The sequence below is a fragment of the Lissotriton vulgaris genome, chromosome 2_1, assembly GCF_964263255.1.
Source record: "Lissotriton vulgaris chromosome 2_1, aLisVul1.2, whole genome shotgun sequence".
Taxonomy (NCBI): Eukaryota; Metazoa; Chordata; class Amphibia; order Caudata; family Salamandridae; genus Lissotriton; species Lissotriton vulgaris.
This window is the reverse complement of record NC_141687.1, coordinates 182,036,725-182,057,252: the sequence shown is the minus strand read 5'-3', so window position 1 is coordinate 182,057,252 and position 20,528 is coordinate 182,036,725. Positions and strand designations below refer to the sequence as shown.

The 20,528-nt window shown below is 42.2% G+C and overlaps 1 protein-coding gene across 2 annotated transcripts in view; it reads right to left on the bottom strand.

Moving 5' to 3' along the window:
• The window catches only part of MKS1 (MKS transition zone complex subunit 1), a 341,489-nt gene that overhangs the window by 15,160 nt on the left and 305,801 nt on the right, over positions 1-20,528 (bottom strand). Inside the window, exons 13-16 of one of the 2 annotated variants that reach the window (XM_086954701.1) lie at positions 12,099-12,168; positions 10,202-10,309; positions 2,957-3,094; positions 166-244 (exon numbers count right to left, since the gene is read on the bottom strand). In XM_086954701.1, the coding sequence (XP_086810827.1) occupies positions 166-244; positions 2,957-3,094; positions 10,202-10,309; positions 12,099-12,168 (395 nt within the window). Of the gene's footprint in view, positions 1-165; positions 249-2,956; positions 3,095-10,201; positions 10,310-12,098; positions 12,169-20,528 lie in introns of both variants that reach the window. The other variant, XM_086954702.1, reaches the window with a different exon arrangement.

Sequence of the window (20,528 nt, the reverse complement as noted above, 5' to 3'; positions counted from 1 at the left end):
AACACCCTGGCAGACACATGATCTCTAGACACCAGGTACAGTTATCAAAGCTGTAACCTCTCAGGACCTCAACCTATGGGTGCTCTGCAAAAGATCTTCAATTCATTAAAGTCTTATCAACTAGACATAAGAGATGGCTGACAGAGGTGAGTATAATGAATATACCTGGATTGCTGAATACAATTCAACTTGAAAGTGACACTTCCAGTTGTTTCAGTTCGAAACCCAAAACGGCTCACGCGATCTCCCTGTAAATAAAAAAATAAAAGAGTATGTTTTAAACCTTAGCCGACTGTGCCCCACAAAGGAATGAAAATCAAATAAAAAGTTACATTCTGGGAGCTTGTAATCTAGAGACAAAGATACATAAATTAGTCATTCACACCAATTGGACTGAGTTGCGGACTTTCTTATTAAGTCCTCCAACACTATATGGATGAGATAGAGTTAAGCTGTTGGAGCTTAGCATTACTAGGCAATCCATATAATATTTATTTAACAGCAATCACAGGGCTCTTTTGTTCTAATCTTAGGCCCTTGTCAATACCACTACAACTTCGAAGGAGTTATGGGAAGAGTTCAGATTTCTTTAGCTCACCTAATTGGCATTCTTAACTTTCACTACATTCCCTTTGGACTTATATGCACACCATGGGAATTGCAATTGCTAGATGGTGCTTTCCTTTAGCAGCCAATCACCACCAAGTGCATTAACAATACTGCAATTTACATGAAGATTAGTTCTTCATATAAATACTAGTTACTGTAGGTTAGCTGGTGTAAATGGCACTATAATTTACTATAAGTACATGCTCACAAATCAGGTCAAATCGTGATCTTGTAATACATTCTGCAGTCCTACATGGACTACATAGGTGGATGTCTTACTCAATGATCAGGTCATGCATTCTACATATGAATCATTTTGTGGTAGTACATGCCTCTCCTCTATGCTTCCTCTTTCCAATCATCTTTAAAGAGGACACAAGGATCGACTTTGGAAGCTCGAGCAATGAAGGAAGATCTACTTGGGGCCCTCAAAGCCTGGGAGGAGGCCCACAGAGCTCCAACAGTGTTGGAGAAGAAAATACTCCAAAGCTGAGGGGAAGAAGAGGAGGAGGATGGCAGAAAGCTCATCGAATGGAGGGCAGGGGCGATGCCCTCGTAATCAACACCAGGCCAGTGGTGACCTTCAGCAGCAGGACGTCACTGCAAGAGGAGATGGCAGCTGGTGAGATTATATTGTGTACAATGGTAACTGGGATGCACCTGTGTTACTTTTTCAGTTTCACAGTGAGGTCAGGTCAGGTCAGGTCAAAAGTTTTTGTAGAGCGCAGCTTATCACCGCAAGGTCTCACGGTGCTCAAGGTACATACAAATATGATTCACAATTCTTCAGGGGGCTAGGTTGATACTCATATTTATTTCAATAGGGTGTGTGGGTTCTCTGCCAGAATTTCACAATGCAGGATTGTTGCAAAAAAAGAAATAGGAAGAGTTTGTAAAATTACTTTTTAAAATAAACATCATTGGCTACACTGTGCTTTCTCCACTCGAAGACCTTGAAGCAGAACTGGATGTATGAGTAGGTAAACATTAAATTAAAAAAAAAGAAATTAAAATGGTGTTGAGTATTTAATTGCGATGATTGTAGCTTATGAGCTGTATTGCCCAATCCCAGATATCTGTTGCATGTTGTATATAATCAGTTCACTCATTTGCTCAAGGTACATTTTGGTGGATGGCCACTGTCGAAATTGAAAGTAGTCCACCCAACTTTTATTTTTATTTTTCAGAAGTGGGAGTTTGCTTCCTCAGGTGAGGGGGATCACCTTCTGCTTTTTTCTGATCCTCTGTTGGTGATGGATAGAAAAATAGGACATTACACTGTCCACCTGAAATAGGGCAGGCAGAGTAATGTCTTTCGTCTGACGGCCCCTACTCTGTTGTGCCGTTGGAGGAATATTTCAGTGAGTGGATTTAGAAAAGGCTCTGCCATCAGAAAGCTTAAGGTCCTCCCATCTCTAAAAGAGGCGAGTGGACTGAAAATTTGGCAGACACATTACTCTGTCCATTTAAATCAGGCCCTTAGGACCAGGACAAGGAAAGGCATTTTCTCTGATATTACAATCCCCCGAGATAAGCAGCCTGGAGACAGAGAGCTTACAGAGGGATTAAGTGAACAAAAGCATTGTCAAAGTTCATTGTCGCTCCAGGTTGATGAGAGATTAATTCATCAGTTACAAAACAGGTGGGACTAGCAGTAAGATTAAAAGTTAGGATATTTTTGCTTGCAAAGTATAAGAGAAACATGGGAGAACTTAAGGTGACGGCAATATTAACTGCCACACAATCTCCTACGTTATTTTCATGGTAAACAGGAAGAATCTGAAAGGACTTCGGGACCTTGATGACAATATCAGGTGCCTGTGAGGGACAGAGCCAGATTTATGTCACAAATAAATCAAACTTATGACCCAAAATAAGATCATATATTTTTATACGGTTCTTAGACAGTGATCTCACATTCAGAAGGGCAGTTAGAAGATAGGAGATGCCAAAAAGGGCCGTTTAGTCCTAGAACAGTCTGCCTAAAATTCTAAAGGCAATAACTTCAAGCCATTTGGTAACATGGCCACCAACGGTTGAATTCTGTAAACAAAGGGGATCTGCAGTTACTAGACCGGTTGCAAATGGATGCAGATGGATTTGTCTTTGGCATGCCAACTCTACGGATGCGCTGTTTATGCCCTGAAATAGTCCCCGGAAGGCTGGCACATAACTGAACGTAGGACCGCTAACTGCGTTCTCAAGATGTATCCAAACCTTGCCCATGATGATCTCATTTATAGGAGTCTACATGGAAACAATAGCAAGCATAAAACTTTCTCCTGCACACTCAACCACCAATGGCTAATCTCACCTGGAAGAACGCAGCATAAATGTACAAATAAACTTGCCTGAAAGGTCCCTGGAACGCGCACATAGGTGAGGTCTTCCAGCTCTGGAGATCCACCAATGAAGAATCTCCTCAGCTCAGACACTGTACCAAGAACAGTAGGACGCCAGGTTCTAGCAGTCAGGACGTGGAGGCCTGTGACAACATCAAAGGTACATGAGCATCTCTCTGTTTTTTGTGCAGGCATAGGCATGTGCGCTTCTGTGTGACAATGCATGTGCGTGAACAAGAAGGTCATCATGCAGGATGTGCAGCAGTCCCTCAGCAACATTGAAAAAAACAGTAAGCTTCTGGGGCATTAAAACCATGACCCAGGAGACATAACATACTTTTCTAAAGCACGCTAAGAGTGAGCTCTATGATCTTCAGCTCGAGTGCTGGGAGTTCTTGTGGTTGTGTTTATGGCTGCATTATGTAGGCTGAAAAAATTAAAAGAAGTACTCAAAGCTATGTTTTTCTTAAATAACACTTTATACATTTTTTTGACAATCTTTCATGAAAGCGCTGTGTCAAGTAATGAAATATACATTTGATTATAAATATTGGTAATTTTCTATCAAGGACAATAGGTCTACCTTTATATGTGTTGACATGTTGATTCCTTCATAAAGCCAACAGGCTTACATTTTTATATTGTGCTTGTTCTGACCCTTTGACAAAGTAATTAGGTCTGCCTTACTTAAAATGATACCATTTATTTTGTGAAATCACAGTCAGCCATGCATGCCAGTGGTGGTTTGTGGGTCATGCCATGCACCCAACCCCCTGATGTGCACAGTCGTTCAACGTAGTGTCTGGCTTGCGGGGGTTTGGGCACCAGGCCCAGTGACCAACTTTAGTACCATGCACAGGAGTTGGATGCAGGCCCTGTGGCCAACCCCATGAGGTGCATGACCGAAGGCCGTGGGCAAGGGGGGCATTGTCAACTCGCAGGGGTTGGGACACAACGCCAATTCCAAGCAGCATCGGCCCTTAGGCCATCAACGGCATAGGGTTGTTATTATGGAAGGTAAAAAAATATTCCTTTACATTTTTAAAAAACTAGAAATTCACTGAGAAAAAAACAAAGCGTAAAGGGTTGTTATAGTTAAATATGGTATTAATATCTTACTTTGCAGTAAAAGAAAACTAGAGATTCACTGAAAAAAAACAAAGCTTAAAGTGATGTTATAGTTAAGTAAGTATTATTTTACTTTGCAGTAAAAGAAAATACGAAATTCATTGAAAAATTGAAAAACATGGTTAAGGGGACACTATTCTTAGGCGAAAATGTCAGTTAAACATGCAGTTTAAAACAAAACTACTGAAAATCTTAAGTTTCAATTACAACTCATGCCCTAAAGTGACTACAACTCAAACTCTTGTTATGCACTGCTTATGAACTTGTATATTACAAAACACACAACATGTTCTGTGATGTCATTGATAACATTATTGATGACAAAAGTGTGCATGGCCGTGGTGCGAGTTATATCTACTCTAGGGCATGAGTTATAGGTACTTGAGATAACTTTGACTGGCAAATAACAGTGGTTTTGTTAGTTTAAAACAATATGTTTTAACTGACATTTTCAACTAACAATAACGTTAATTTAACCCTTTGTTTTTTTGTGAATATACATATATCTGTGTGTGTGTATAGATTTAATATTCTTAAGTTCGCATTTAGGTACCTTGATGATATATATTATCAAGGTAAGTATAAATAGGTAGACATAGATTTATGATTCTAACAAGGTATGTCAATGTGGAGTTATGAATAGTTGATCTGTATTTACCTAAATATACCTGCATTGACGATATGTAGGTAGTTGATACTCTAGACACAATGTTATTGGCAGTGAATAATAAAAACTCGAGATTTTGACATACAATTGTTTTTAACAAAGAGGAATCACAGAAGTATTTAGATTTTCAATTCATCTCATCAAGATAACACATTTTAGTATTAATAATCAAAAAGTTAGGCCTCATATGTTGTACCCACCATGGTGCCCCACGAGAAGATCCCCTCTGAGCATGCACACAGATGGGGCATGATCGCTATGGCGTAGTACTTGGCTGTGGCTACTAGACTCCAGTGAAAGGTGCTGGCACTGGCTCACTAGTGGAGAATGTTAAAGCCACACATTCAATGACAACTGCACAGGCCTCTCTATCACAATCAAAGATATCTGCAATTGTACTGTGAAGGTTGCAGATATTCCAACACTCCGTGTCATCAAAGCACGTTTGAGTATCATGTAACCAGCTCTAAGCGGGGTATATAAACCCTGAGAGTCGCAGCTGCACAGCAGGTTATGTTACCTTCAGGGATAATCCTTATTGTCTTGTTCCTCCTACTTGACTTTCGAATTCCTGTACCCTGCTTTATATTTCGCTGCTTCTGTTCTTGGATTGTGATGTTGGTTCTGGTATTTGATTACACTCATTTGCTGAACTTGGTTTTAAAATTTGACTTGATTTTGGATTCAGATTTTGTACCTTATTTTGTTTCTCGCTGTTACAGTCTGCCTTGGTAACAAATTATTATATGCCATTAGCCTAGCCTATGGCCTGCCCGATTAAGATGCCCCAGGACTGTACATCTTTTTACAGCACATCTAGAGACGCTTTGCCTCTTTGTCCGAGGGGAAGGCCTAAGCATTGCAATTGGTAGAAGCTGGCAACAGACTGAGATAGGGGTTCCATTTGATTCCACTCATTTGCTGAACTCGGCTTTAATGTTTTACTTGATCTTGGATTCTGATTTTGCACCTCATTTTGGTTCTCACTTTAAAAGTCTCTGCCTTTATTTTTCATAGGTTACTTTTTAGGTCTCGCCTTTTCCATTGGAAAATGGCGAGAATTCAAGTGCTCGATCCACTAGTCAAACCACTGCAGTTTCGACTACAGTTTCTTCACAGTGCATGTGAAAAACGGGAGAATCACGTGACCACAAGCCTCTCATGAACGAGCCCAGCCAGCCCAGCCTCCCGCACACAGCTTCTCCCACCCCCTCCCTCTCCAGCGCCTGCCTTCCTTGACTCGCATTAGATCATCAGAGGCAGCCCAGCCAAGCACACGCATTTCCTCACAGGCTTCCCCATTGCATCACCACATCAAAGCCAGCCATCTGTTGCTACCCCAGCGTGGTGCCGCCAGCAGCTTCACTTCAGGCATCCACTCCCCCCGCCCCCTACTTCACACTTCTCACGGTCACCAGGCTGTGTGTGCACTCCCAAACTCTCTTTCTGTATGTAAACTTCTCCGCGAGCACACTCACATTTCAAGAGTTTCGTGGAAACTTCAGAATTGTATGCTTCGTAACTTGCTAATACTACTGCATTATTATTTATATATTTAAATGACTCATCAAGAACCGAGAGAAAGTGTAGCCGAGTATCAAGCGATCGCTTGCGGTCAGACATACTTATTTGTTCGGCTGGTTTTTTTCTCGGGTTAAATTTGCTTTGCATGGGAATTTGACATGCTCCAGGGCCCGTCTACAAAGACGGGCAGACAAAAGGGTAGGAAGTGTGTCCTCGCGGCACTTTCCCGGGTGCAAATGTGCGACACAGAAAGGGCTAGTGTAAGCAGAATCAACTCCACACTTTCCTTGCAAATGTGGTGTTTGCTTTAAACGCAGTTTGCACCAATGAAACAGAAAGACACGGACACACACCTACACAGAAGTCCCGAGGAGCCATAATTATAAATGTACAGCTCGTGTGTTTTCACTATTTAAATGACTCATCAAGAACCGAAAGAAAGTGTAGCTGAGTATCAAGCGATCGCTTGCGGTCAGACATACTTATTTGTTCGGCTGTTTTTTTTCTCGGGTTAAATTTGCTCTGCATGGGAATTTGACATGCTCCAGGGCCCGTCCACAAAGACGGGCAGACAAAAGGGTAGGAAGTGTGCCCTCGCGGCACTTTCTCGGGTGCAAATGTGCGACACAGAAAGGGCTAGTGTAAGCAGAATCAACTCCACACTTTCCTTGCAAATGTGGTGTTTGCTTTAAACGCAGTTTGCACCAATGAAACAGAAAGACACGGACACACACCTACACAGAAGTCCCGAGGAGCCATAATTATAAATGTACAGCTCGTGTGTTTTCACTTGAGGGTTGTTTTTCGAGTCCGCTCAAGCATGGCCACCAACACGCCGAATATGTCTCTGTAGGGGCAGTGGGTGTTCGTGTGAAGGAAGAAACGCTTTGCGGAGAAGTGCCCCCCTCCCCCTCCGCCCCCACCAAGAGGTTTATGTTATTGGAAGAATGTTCTAGTTTGGAGGAGGAAATGCAGCTCGAAAATGGCCAGTGCAAGCAAGGCATTTCTGAGCTCGTGTTTGTGCCTTATTTAGGACAGGGGCATGGTCATTTATAAGGCGATGTTTACGTGTTAAGAAGTGTTATGACAAGCTGTTTCGGATTCCAGGGAAGAGGCCTCCACGGCACTCAGGGACACCACCGCAGCCCTTAGGGACACCACCGCAGCCCTTAGGGACACCAACACAGCACTCAGGGACACCACCACATCACTCTGGGACACCACCACATCACTCACGGACACCACCACATCACTCACGGACACCACCACATCACTCACGGACACCACCACACCACTCTGGGACACCACCACATCACTCACGGACACCACCACATCACTCACGGACACCACCACATCACTCACGGACACCACCACATCACTCTGGGACACCACCACACCACTCTGGGACACCACCACATCCACTCACGGACACCACCACACCACTCAGGGACACCACCACACCACTCAGGGACACCACCACACCACTCAGGGACACCACCACACCACTCTGGGACACCACCACATCACTCACGGACACCACCACATCACTCAGGGACACCACCACACCACTCAGGGACACCACCACACCACTCAGGGACACCACCACACCACTCAGGGACACCACCACACCACTCTGGGACACCACCACATCACTCACGGACACCACCACATCACTCACGGACACCACCACATCACTCACGGACACCACCACATCACTCACGGACACCACCACATCACTCTGGGACACCACCACACCACTCTGGGACACCACCACATCACTCACGGACACCACCACATCACTCACGGACACCACCACATCACTCACGGACACCACCACATCACTCACGGACACCACCACATCACTCTGGGACACCACCACATCACTCACGGACACCACCACATCACTCACGGACACCACCACATCACTCACGGACACCACCACATCACTCACGGACACCACCACATCACTCTGGGACACCACCACATCACTCTGGGACACCACCACATCACTCTGGGACTCCACCACATCACTCTGGGACTCCACCACATCACTCTAATACACCACCACATCACTCAGCACCATAACAGCATCACTCTGCACCACAACAGCACTGTCCTTGCTGGCTAACAACAAGCATTCCCATAGCCAATAGGACTCGCATTAGGAAAGTGTAAGCTATTGGCTTTGTAAATAACAATGCTATTCATTTATTTATTTTCAATGCCAACACATATTAAAAAAATAATTGTCATTTACAATACCAATAGCTCACACTTTCCTAATGCGAGACCTATTGGCAACGCCAGTGCTTGTTTTAATATTTCTTTTTGCTTATTTTTGGACTGTGAAACACCTTTGTTCTTTATCTCCCCGACTGGATAATAGACTTGGATGCTTTTCTGCGATTTATTGTCAAACTTTCAAGGGATTGTTGTTATTCTTTTAATGTATCTTTACTTTGGATTGCAAGAACCATGGAAATTAATTATTTTATGCCATTACCCTAGCCTGTGGCCTGCCTGATTAAGGTGTCCCAGGACTGTACATCTCTTTGCAGGACATCGTAGGTGAAAGAGATAATCGCGCTATTAGGAATAACAGAGCTAGTCACATTAAAGGTTTTGTATGCAGTACATAATGTCTTTGAGTTTGCTTTTTTGGTAAATGGATAACCAATAAAGGGCCGTTTGAAGACATATGTTCAAACCAGAACACTTTGGATAGAACCCAGACATCACCAATTGTTTACCGACTGGAGTATGGTGAACGTTCACTTAGGCCCAGAGGCAATAGCTGAACCAGGTTTATACCCCATACATACCTTGCTAGAGTAACTTGGACTTTGTTGGCATAGGTGAGATAAAGAAATATCAATTTCAGTCATTGCAGATGAAAAAAGCCTGATATGACAAAACTAGATATCCAAATTCTAAAAGGCAAATTAGAATCTAAGCATACAGTTAAGCTCTGGCTTAATCTGCGTATAGGCCACGTCGATTGTGAAAGGGATGCTTACACATTACCTGTACTTTTTTCTAAGAACAAATGAATATTGATTCCAGTAGTCTTCATTTTTGGGCTTTAACCTAGTTTACAACCTGCCTAGTATACAAATATACTAGTCAAGCTCCCGCTCCACTACCTGTTGCCATGGCTCCTGGCAGTGCAGTGGAGCATAGAGCAGGTCTGGTGTTATTCGTTTTATTGCAATGGTGCTTGCTTCTTCCTGGTCATCATCAACCGGGAATCTTGTAGAGCAGGAATCAATGTTAATTTCTACACAATACTCTCCCCTGAGTTAAGCCATCACAGGCATCCTTTTGGCAGGAAAATAATTGCAATTGGCGGAGACAGTGTAAAAAACAAGTCTCAACTTACAAGCCCTTAAAGGTCTTCTATGGTAGATTAAATTCCATTGTGTGGCTTTTGTTGTGCCACTGAGGGAGCAATTCAGGGACTGTTGTCAAGTCTGCGAAAGTTGCTGGCCATTATCCTTTGACCTTGAGACAAACCACGGTATCCGAGAGCTTCTGGGAGCCCCCGGAATTGACTTGGTGCCAGAGCTCCAGCATGGCACGTACACCGTGCGCCTGACTGGCTCTGTCACCAAATTTGTGATTCTCTATGCACCACAACAACATGGAAAGGCACATGAGACATGCTGAAACACAACTTCACAGCAGTCTCCTACTATTATTAGCAGGAAATTGTATGATGCCACTAATGTTGTGACCATTCACAACTCTGAGGATGCTTAAAGTATGCAATGCCTTTCTTTGGTAGAGTACATACTAATGTTTAGCTTCTGTTAGGTAAAAATGGAAATGCTTCTTTATCTCAGTAAAAAAAACCACTATCTTTTTCTCACATATCACATGCGTCGCACCACATTTCGGAAAGAAAGATCGGAGAGACTTCCAGGGTTCTTACCTGGTGACGATGGAAGCACAATGGATCCATAGCCCTCCACACGATACCTTTGCCAGAAGTCTAGAGAAAGGACTTCAAAGTACAACACGGGCCACTGAGGGAGCGAGCCTGGGAGCAATGTAGAAAGAACAGGAACAGGCAGATAGAAGGAAAGGGGCAGGAGAGAGCGTAAAAGGTGTATGAAGCGAAAGAAAAAGAAGGAAAGTGAAACAGGACGTGGAGTAGGATGGAATAAGAAGGAAAGAGAACGATTTGATAGGGGGAAGATAAAAAAGTAAGGTGAGATCAAACAGTAAAAGGAAAATAAATAAGGGAAATTAAAGGGGAAGAAATTAATTGAGGATGAGGACAGACGTAAGGAAGGGAACAGAGAAGAATGAGATAAGAAACAGAACAGCGAATGGAACAAGAGAGAAAAGGAGAAAGAAAAAAGTAAGTAAGGAAATGGGGACGTAAGATTAGAGTTGGAATAAGAGAATCACATATGCAGAGAAAATAGAGAAAGAGAAACGAGTGGGAGGGAAATGGAACAGAAAGTAGGCACAGAAGGACGAAGTAAAAATGAGAGTAAGACACGTGAAAATGAAGACAGAAGATGGATAAGAGAAGGGTATAGTGAGGAGAGAAAAGGGAATACGAAAAGATAAAATAACAGGTACAAAAAATAGGAGGCAGGAGAAAAGAAGGACATGGTGAATATATTAAGAATGTATGATACACAAATCCAGAAAGAGTGAGAGAGGTTGGAGGGAAGAGTAAAGAGTGATGTACAAGGGTGAAATAAGCAGCGCGCAGAGAGGAAGACAAAATATAACTTTGCTTATACAATATTAAGATATTTAGTACAATTACGTCAAAGCTAACTTAATCAACAGTAAGGCCATTTGTAAACTGTGATACATTGCTTACATAGTCCATGTCCAACCGGTCTCACATATGAAATCTACGAACTGGAAAAGACCAGAAATATTGCAACTTGACTTTCAGTAGTGTCATGGACCAAGAAGTTGCAACTCCAGCCAGACATCACTGTTCTATGTGTATGCAATGACAGTTAGTTTGCTTCGTTCCTTTAAATAGATGCCAAAGTCAACAAACTAGAAAGAGTGTCTAAAAGGAAACAAAATAGAGATAGAGGAGAAGCAGGCAAGCAGATTTATATGTAAAGTCTGCAAACCAAAGTGTTTTGTATAGTATCTAGACCACAGACCAGTTTCCTTTTTAAGCCCCGATTGCTCACCCAAAATGTGATCCTGACTGCAGAGTCACAACAGTAGCTTTGAAAAAATTTACAGGGATCGCACCGAAGGCCATTAGCAGATCTCTCCCAATGGCCCAAGCCCTTTAAAGAATGGCCTCTGGCCTTGGGACACTGGTGCTAAACTCTGATGCAAGGGAATCATACAAACCTGGGTCTGCTTTAACTTTATAACTAAACTATTTATTAAGTTTGGAGCATGTCTTATTTAGCAGTTGTTCTGACATTGACGATCAAAGGTGGGTTTTTGGTTAGTTTTATTATGCAAGGACTTCTGTGTAGGTCATGTTCTCTATTGATGGACTGTAAGTAGTTTGTGCTTCTGATCGGTGTAGGACACAAGCCAACACAAAAAAGTGGTAGTTTGAGTAAAACAAAAATCTAATCTAGAATTTAAAAACGAAGCATAAATTGATTTTCCACATGTAACAAGCCCTGTAAACCTGCTTGAATATCTTCAGATTAAAACCTTCATTTATATGTGATATCAATAAGTCACTGTAAATGCCCACCACCATTACGTACTTCCCAGCCCAGCCAATGTACCTCAATTGAGATGTGCATAATCCCATTACACCTGTAATGGCATTCAGTACCCCAAAGTAAACGGGTAGCGGTGTGGCCAGGTGTGTAACTTACTTTCAGATTCATCCTGGTGTGTAAAGAAAGCCTCAAACGTGAAGGGGTAGCAAAAATAGGACACATTCTCCTAGAAGGAAAGATAAAATCAATCGTAAGGCCAGATGCTCGGGCCAGTGGGAATACATGGGAGGTGAATGTCAGGCAGATGAGAGACAGAGAATTCTATGAAGAAATTATAATCACACAGTGTACTAGTTAAAGTCTGACAAACCTCATTCCATTTTATCATGGTGATAATGCATTTCCTCAGACAGATCTGCATCTCTGATATGTTTATTCAGCTATTCCTTGTTAAAGTGCCTTTACGTTGGATTTTCGAGCATTTCTTTTCATTACGGAGTAGAACAAATGAAATAAAATCTTATGAGAATAGTATGTTGTTCCAATGCTCTACAGTGCCAGGAACTAGAAAATGACAAAGGAAACCTCATGGCGAGCACAGAAGGCTATCACTTCCGTCTCAATTAATCAAGACGTACATATTGGACAATCCATGTTAAAAATATGATGTCTAAAACCACACCATTGTTTGCTGCTCTAACAGGGCATCAAACGAAAGACATCGAAACACCAACCACATATTTCTATGGACCTTCTACCCCTGCAACTAGATACACCACAATATTCCTAGCTTTGATCTTCACTAATTTACCAATGCTCTCATTCAATAAATCCCACAGTCTAATTACAATTCTCTGGGAAAATCCTAGGACACAACAAAAGTAGAATGGTCATAAAACATTCTATATCATTAACTGTAAATAAATAAACAGGGTGACAGTTCAACAAAAGACCATAATTAAATGGTTTATGTATGAAGGCCATTCTTTTGTGGGTTGTGTAGTTTCCCAGGACTCATCAATCTACTCTCACAGATAAATGGAGCCATATATAATATTCTAACCTGCTTGGACGGAACATGTTCAATCCATGTAAGGTGAGTACAATGGGTAAGCAACGCAGGCATCTGATGACGTATGGACCATGGCATTGGCATGCAGGATTCCACCGCTGTAAAGAAGTAATTGACTTTCTTATGGCTAATGCACTAGCAAACCTCAAAGCAAATAACTCAAATGATAATTACTGAGTGGGTCAAAGGATGCTGGGTGACCAAGGGTCTTTGAATGTAACAAGATGAGAACATGACTGCCAAAAGGAGGCCTGCTGCTTTTATGCTGGTACTCACTGGGCAGGAGGGGACACCATGCACAGATGGCTCCAGTTGACATCTTGAGGGAGTCCTAGGGCCTTGAGAATCCACTACTCTAAAGGCTTTGCTGCTAAAACTGACAGACTGAACGAACATGTTCTCTCTTAAACTAAACCCAGCTCTTACTTTCAAAAGTATGACCTCCTCCAATACGATCTTGGCTTCATCAACTTTTCATTAGACATTTTCCCCACACTGGTCTCATCAGATAAATCACTCTGATTTAACAATAATCCTTAATCTAATTATGTAACCCCACATATCCAGGCTGACCACAGCCGCCTCATTCCAACTCCTCCTCAGGAATATCAAGTCCACTATTCCACCATTAGACTACAGAGTACAAGGTCGGGTTTTACCACACCACAATCGTGGCAATCTCATCTTAGCTGGCTGCCCCAAAGCCTCGGCAGCACCGCTCACTGTGGTTTTACATGCTGATGCATGCCCTGTCAAGGGTACAAAAATCAGAAATCATTGCATCTATTTTAAGAAACCTTCTCTGGCTGCTGTGTAAGATCAGAACCTACTCAAAATAGCTTGCCATAATAGCTTGCCTCACACTTGTCGCTTCACCCCATTCTGCCTTACTATGTCAGAAGCAAACTTCACAACATGGGTGTACAGAAAAAAGGCTAATCTGTGCTTCTTGTATACATCCCATTAAAATTGTCTGAAATCCTTTTACTGTCGAGTTAATTCAATTCCAACTTCCTAGATTTCCCTATGGTTCGAAAACTCAACTATTCAGGATCCATCTGAAAAAGGATAATTAATTGATCTCTCCTCTTTACTGCTCTGACTGTTATATGCTCAGTGTATCTTGTGTTGAATATCATCTTTTTTACACTTCACAAAGCAGCTGTAAACGATGTTCTTTAGTGCTAGGCAATCTGTTGTTTCATGTGATACCCATGTGGTGTAGTCTACACTATATAAATACAGAAGCGTCTACATTGTGCCAGTTAAGGCCATATTATGCAGCTGTTTAGAGGAAGAGACACTTTTTTATACTCTTCTTCTTGCTTTTAATTACTTTACTTTCTCAACCCAGCGGAGGGATGTGCTGCAAATTGGTAATCTGCCTTAAAGGACTGCACTGGATACTGTCTGACTCAAGAGGCAAGAGTCAGAGAACCTGCTCATGAACCAAGTGGATGCCTCAGCTATCCCAGAAACATATTATTCCACCTAAAACAATTACATGAGGCTCTGCCTTGGTTTCACCTAACTCACAAAAGTGCCTTCGTAATAGAAGTTGTGATTTACAAGCTTGACTGTGGCCACACCATTTGAACAAAACGTCCCTCAAAAAATGTACAAGAGACACCAAGGTTATGTGAGTCAGCTGCAGGACACAGCGATGACAGGATCTTTTTACTAAGTGCGGAACCATGTGGTGTAGCCTCCTCCTGCATTTGTAATGCCGCACTCACAACATGCTTGCCTTACAGATTGCTGTGACACCCTTATTTGGTGCCTGGAATCCTTTTCCTTGGACACCTATAGAAATGACCAGTATTATGTTATGTTATGTTATCCGGATTTATTGAGCGCACAGATGCCCCAGCAAAGGGGCGTCCTGGCGCTGGTACAGAACAGAAAAGCCGGACAAGAGTGAGAGACAAAACACAACACAACAGAACTAAGGAGCTGAGGGGAAGAGAAAGGTTTTGACAGCCTTCCTGAAAGCAAGGAGCCCATCGATGGCACGAATGTGGGCGGGTAGGGAATTCCACAATTTGGCGGCAAGAACTCGGAAGGAGCGTCCACCAATCCTGGATCTCTTAAAGCGAGGAACTATGGCTAGGTGGAGGGTGGAGGACCTCAGAGAGCGTTCTGGAACATAGGGGAGGATGAGAGGCTCCAGAATCTGAGGAGATGAGAGTTTGAGGATTTTAAAAGTCAGAGTCAGTGATTTAAACATAATTCTCTGAGCCACCGGAAGCCAGTGGAGATTATGAATGGTTTTCCTAGCTGAGCAGAATTTGGGTAAGCCAACCAGAGCCCTGGCGGCAGCGTTTTGGACGCGTTGGAGACGGGATAATTCAGCCTGATTGACTCCAAGAAAAAGAGAGCTAGCATAGTCAAGTTTTGACAAGATCATGGCTTGCACAATGAGTTGTCGGGTGGGAGCGTCAAAGTATTTAAAGGTGGACCGAAGCTGACGCAAAATCCCAAAACAAGATGCAGCAATCTTTTTAGTATGGGTGGAAAAGCTCAGTTGGGAGTCAAACCAGACCCCAAGGTTTTTAACTTCAGAGACGGGGATAGGAGTCGGACCGAGCTCATGCGGCCACCAGTTATCGCCCCATAAATGAGTTTGTTTCCCCACAATGAGCACCTCGGTTTCTTGGCGTTCAATTGCAGGAAATTGTCATTCATCCAGTGGGCCACGGATATGAGTCCCTCACGGAACTTGGCTGCCTCAAGATCGGAAGCCCCACTAATAGCAACCACCAGCTGCGTGTTGTCTGCGTAGGACACGATGGATAGGTTCCCACGCATGGCGACATCAGCTAGCGGTTGAACATAAAGGTTGAATAAAGTGGGGCTAAGGGCCGATCCCTGTGGAACTCCCTGGGCAATCGCATGAGGTTTAGATTCGATATCACCTACTGCTACACTCCCTCCAATTAAAACAGGGCAATTTCAAGAATTGGAATAGGTAGACTCACTCATGTAATGTGGCATGCTTCGTCATTTGTCGCCTTGTCCCACCCAGATAAAGTGGTACACCTAGGACGGACTCAACCTCAGGTTGGGGCAGACCTAATGGAGTTCTTCGAAATTACTTATTTATTTCTGGATCAAATTTGGATCCAGTTCAAGTACTTTTACCAATTTCACAGGTAACATAAATTGCACTTCTTTATATTTAGCTGAGCTAAATGTGATGAACAAAAGAGTCCGCCAGCTCCTACTTACATCAGGGTCAATAGGTGCACGATTTAACCAACCAGACTACTGAGTCTTGTTTCTTTGGAGATCTCATTAGTGCAATCCCAGGAATAAATGTTAGCATAAGTATTTCCTCATCTAATAGTGGAAGAGCACCATAAATTATAATGATGTAAAAAGTAGAATGACAGGGAGAGTATGCACTTGAGTGAATAGAAGCATGTCCTCTGGGTTCAGATACTGAAAACTGACCCTAAACGTTCCAGCATACCCTACTCTGTACCTAATCTGGAGCAAGAACAAGATATAAAATTAAATCGGTTAACCTATAGAGGCGAGCACAGCAATAAAAGTAAGAACTTCAGCACCTAGAGTAACATGTCGTTTTCTCTTTTTAATTACTCCAGAATATAACAATCTCCGGGTAATTAAAATGAGAAACCAAAAGAAATAGTGGAAAAACAATTAGGGTACAGGTAAGAAAAATGGTAATGGAGAAGGGTAGAATACTAACTGAAAGCTAAAGATTACGGGGACAGTTTACTTTAAAATATGAATGGAAAGATTAAGTATGAATTAAGGGAGTGCAATGGGTATCCTTCGATGATGAAAAATAATTAAAAAAACGAGACCGGTGCAGCAGAAATAGCTAAAGATAAGGTAATAGGCCAAGTGGAAAGTATAACAAATGGTAAGGGTTTGCTTTAAAATAAACAGGGAGAGGTAGGGGTTAGGGGAAACAGAACTGTACAGGGAACTACCTATGGAGAAATAAAACTTAAGCATACACGTGAATATTAAGGTTGATGGGAAAAAGGGAGTGGCGTACATTCAGGGAGTGAGGGAGTATAAGCAAGGAGAATCTTCACCATAAACAAAAGTTGAACAAGATAGAATTCTGAGATTTAGAACAAAAATCCTAAAAAAGTGAATATTGCACAATTAATCATTCCTTGACAAATCAAGTAGAAAATCGTAAGAAAATGATTTATCAACTAGCAAAATAAATATCACGTAGTTTAGTTGATAAAATTATACCATGGCACATTTCCAAGTTTTGAGAGGTGGAAACAATGGGTCTGATGAGAGAGGAAAGCAAAGGTCTCACAAGGGGCAGTGTCTATTTGGGCTTGACCTCTCTACTATGGAACTCATGTACGACCCAATGGGTGGAAGTGCACCCACCAGCTGAGAATACAAGAGGGCAAAAGACAAACATTTTGGCAGGGCAAAGGGGTAGTCATCTAAGTAAAGCTCAGGTTGAAGGGAAAATCATGCTGAAGAGGAACGTCTAGATGTTGCAAAGAGTATTGTGGGTTAGTAATCCGGAGGCATCATTGGTTCCCTATTGACAGTTCATAGAACAGCAGAGGTTTGTAGTCATTTATTGATGTGAACTCTTATAATGGTTTTACAGTATGTGTTGGGAGCACCAACAATGTCTCAAATCTCTCTATTTCCTCTAGAGAGGGCAATATCAAGACTTTATTGCATGATTAATACAAACCTTTGCAATAAATCAAATTTAAAACCAACAACCTAATCCCGGACCTAAGTGAAAAAACAGACTAATAAATCAATCTTATAAAGTGTTAATGTGCCAATATAAAAACAGAAAACAAATATACATTCCAATAAAAAACATGGCCATTTCATATGAAAACATGGCCTAGATGCAATGCTATCTGAAAAGTGCTGATGTGCCTAGGAGTTTGCGATTGGAAGCTAGGATCATATAAAATAAAAAATAAACAGATAAAACTAATAACAAAGGCACAGTAATTTTTGACAATTAGAATCTCTTCATCCTAAATAGTACTACTGGAGTCATAAATTGCCTTGACTTCCTTCACCAGATGCAAAAATGCTGACATGAATTTGACCAGCCTGCCATCCAAAGTGGTGTTTAGCGGGCTCAGGACTTCTAGAACGGCCTGCCTTCAAGTCCCAACGTTCAGGAGGTTACATTGTTGGTGTGACAATGTCTGCGAGGCTCCAACAATGCAGGACACAAACAAAGGCATGCAAACAAAGGCTTCTCGCTGGAGAACCTGCATGTCTCCTTGGGTGGTCGGGTTTGCCACTACGATAAATAATTCAGTGTTGGCAATGGCCCAAAATGCAATGCAGGGAATCCTTTTGTTTATGTACCTTTGAACTTGTTTCCCCGAGATGCTATATGTTGATAGTACAACCCAAATGTGACATTTCTGTGAAAGCTTCTCAGTCAGTGTTTCTACTCAAAGCTCTGGCATTTACGTTCACTTTTCTAAACTCATTTTGGCCTATCATTGAAAATATCTCCCGGGTACGAAAGGCAGTCAAACATGAATCCATATACTGTGTGTGAGCAAATTTGCCACTGGCAGATCCAAATTCGTTCCATTTTATGCTGTCAGGCGTGCCCGACACTGCTGACCTAATCCTATGCCATAACTTGATAAAGGAGCTTTGTTGGCTAAGGTCTGCCGGAGAAGGCCTAACTCCGGCCCAACCTTTGTCGGAGACGCCGACTTTCAGAGGTGGAGAGTGTGTTTATAGATTTCTATCACCAAACCATCTAACACTCTGGTGTAATTTCCGAGCACAATATCACTTCCATAAGTAAAAACAGGTATAACTTTGGCCTGCATTATTTGTGAGATTGGATCCATATTAGTACCCAACTATTTCTTTCTCAATGTTCGGAAGGTGGCCTGGAGGGCGAGTGCTTTATTTTTAATGAATCCCTTTTGCTTATGAAAAGAACCCCTTTCATCTAGCCGGACTCCAAGATACTTGTATTTTGACACTTTCTCAGTGCTTGCTTCTCCCATATGCCATGAGCCTGGTTGATTCATTCTTCTCCCAAAGATGATAATTTGATTCACAGCCAGCTTATTTAGCCTTGTATATTCAAAGACGGCCCTCATGAGCATCTATAGGCCCACCCTCGACGACTTAACAGTACCAAGTCGTCCACATAAAGTAGGTTAGACGGGCATTTATTTTCAAGTTTCGGTGAGGGTAAATTAACTGTATTGAGCTCCCCTGTAAGATCAGAGATGAACTGATTAAAAAAGCAGGGTGACAAAGACACATTCTTTCTTAAGTCCTTCTGTAGTTGATATCTTCCTTGGGAGAAGGGTGTCATCTTCTATTTTCATAAGCAGCCAAGTTTCAGAATATATTAGCTCTTTCGCTCGTAGAAGATTTGGCAGAGCACCTAAGGTTCTTAACTTTCCCCAGAGGTGCTTTCTATAAATTTTATCAAATGCCTCCTTGAAATAAAAAAAACACACATACAAAGGTGAGTGTGTCTGGGCTGAATGGGTCATTAACATCGAGATGGCCAACAGGTTTGATGCGCAACCCTGATTCCGACGTAATCCTGTTTAATTCAGAGGGATAATCCTTTGTTCATATACTCAGGTTTCGAGGTCGGTTCACTACAGGTGTGCAAAGTATTTAGCTTCAGCATCAATCAGTGCAGTCAGCCGGTTATTGAGAGAATTTGTCGTGTCCCCACCTGTATAAATTGGCTGAATTATCGAACCCCTCCAAGACACAGGAATTTCTGGTTTGTAAAATATTTCTGTAAAGTACATTGAGCCTATTGGCCCGGAAAGAGCTTAGGGTCTTTTTCAAATAGTGCCTTAGGTAGCCCATTTGGGCCTGGTGCGCAGTCAGCGTGTGATTTGGGGATAATTTCCTGCATATCTTCGCTAGAGAAGGTTAATGGGCCATTGTCCAACACACTGCATTCCAGCCAGTCCTCCATACTTCCATTAGCCGTAGCTTGGTTTTGAATTATTCGCCACTCACATGTCATTACGCCAGGTTTGACTTCGTTTTGAATCATTTTATATACGAGGGTAAGGTTTTCATCCCAAATGCCCATACATAACTGTTCATTTTTTATATGGTGTAGCTTGCTTGGTTCAGCCTCAAATGATGAGAAACGTTTGTTACCTGGCTTGCCCAGGTCTCGGCATTTATGTTTGCGTTATTGAAATTCCTTTGTCCATGATCTTTCATATTGATCATTCACCAGAGGCTCGCTGTGTCTTTATTCTTACAGTCGAAATGAGCTTTGCCCAGAAGTCATTGTGTTTTGCTTTCTTAAACTCCCAAAGCTCTTTTTTCAATTCACTCCTTTCTCCTTTTATTTCCATTATTATCGCTGGACATTGTGGAGTAAACCTAGTCACGAGCTTCTTCGAATGTTTCACTTCCAGAGGCAGCCGCTGTCCTGCCCATATCCTTAAAGAATGGGCTTTGTTACAGCTGTTCCTAGAGTATTTCTTTATGATGTATTTTGTAAATTCCAGCCA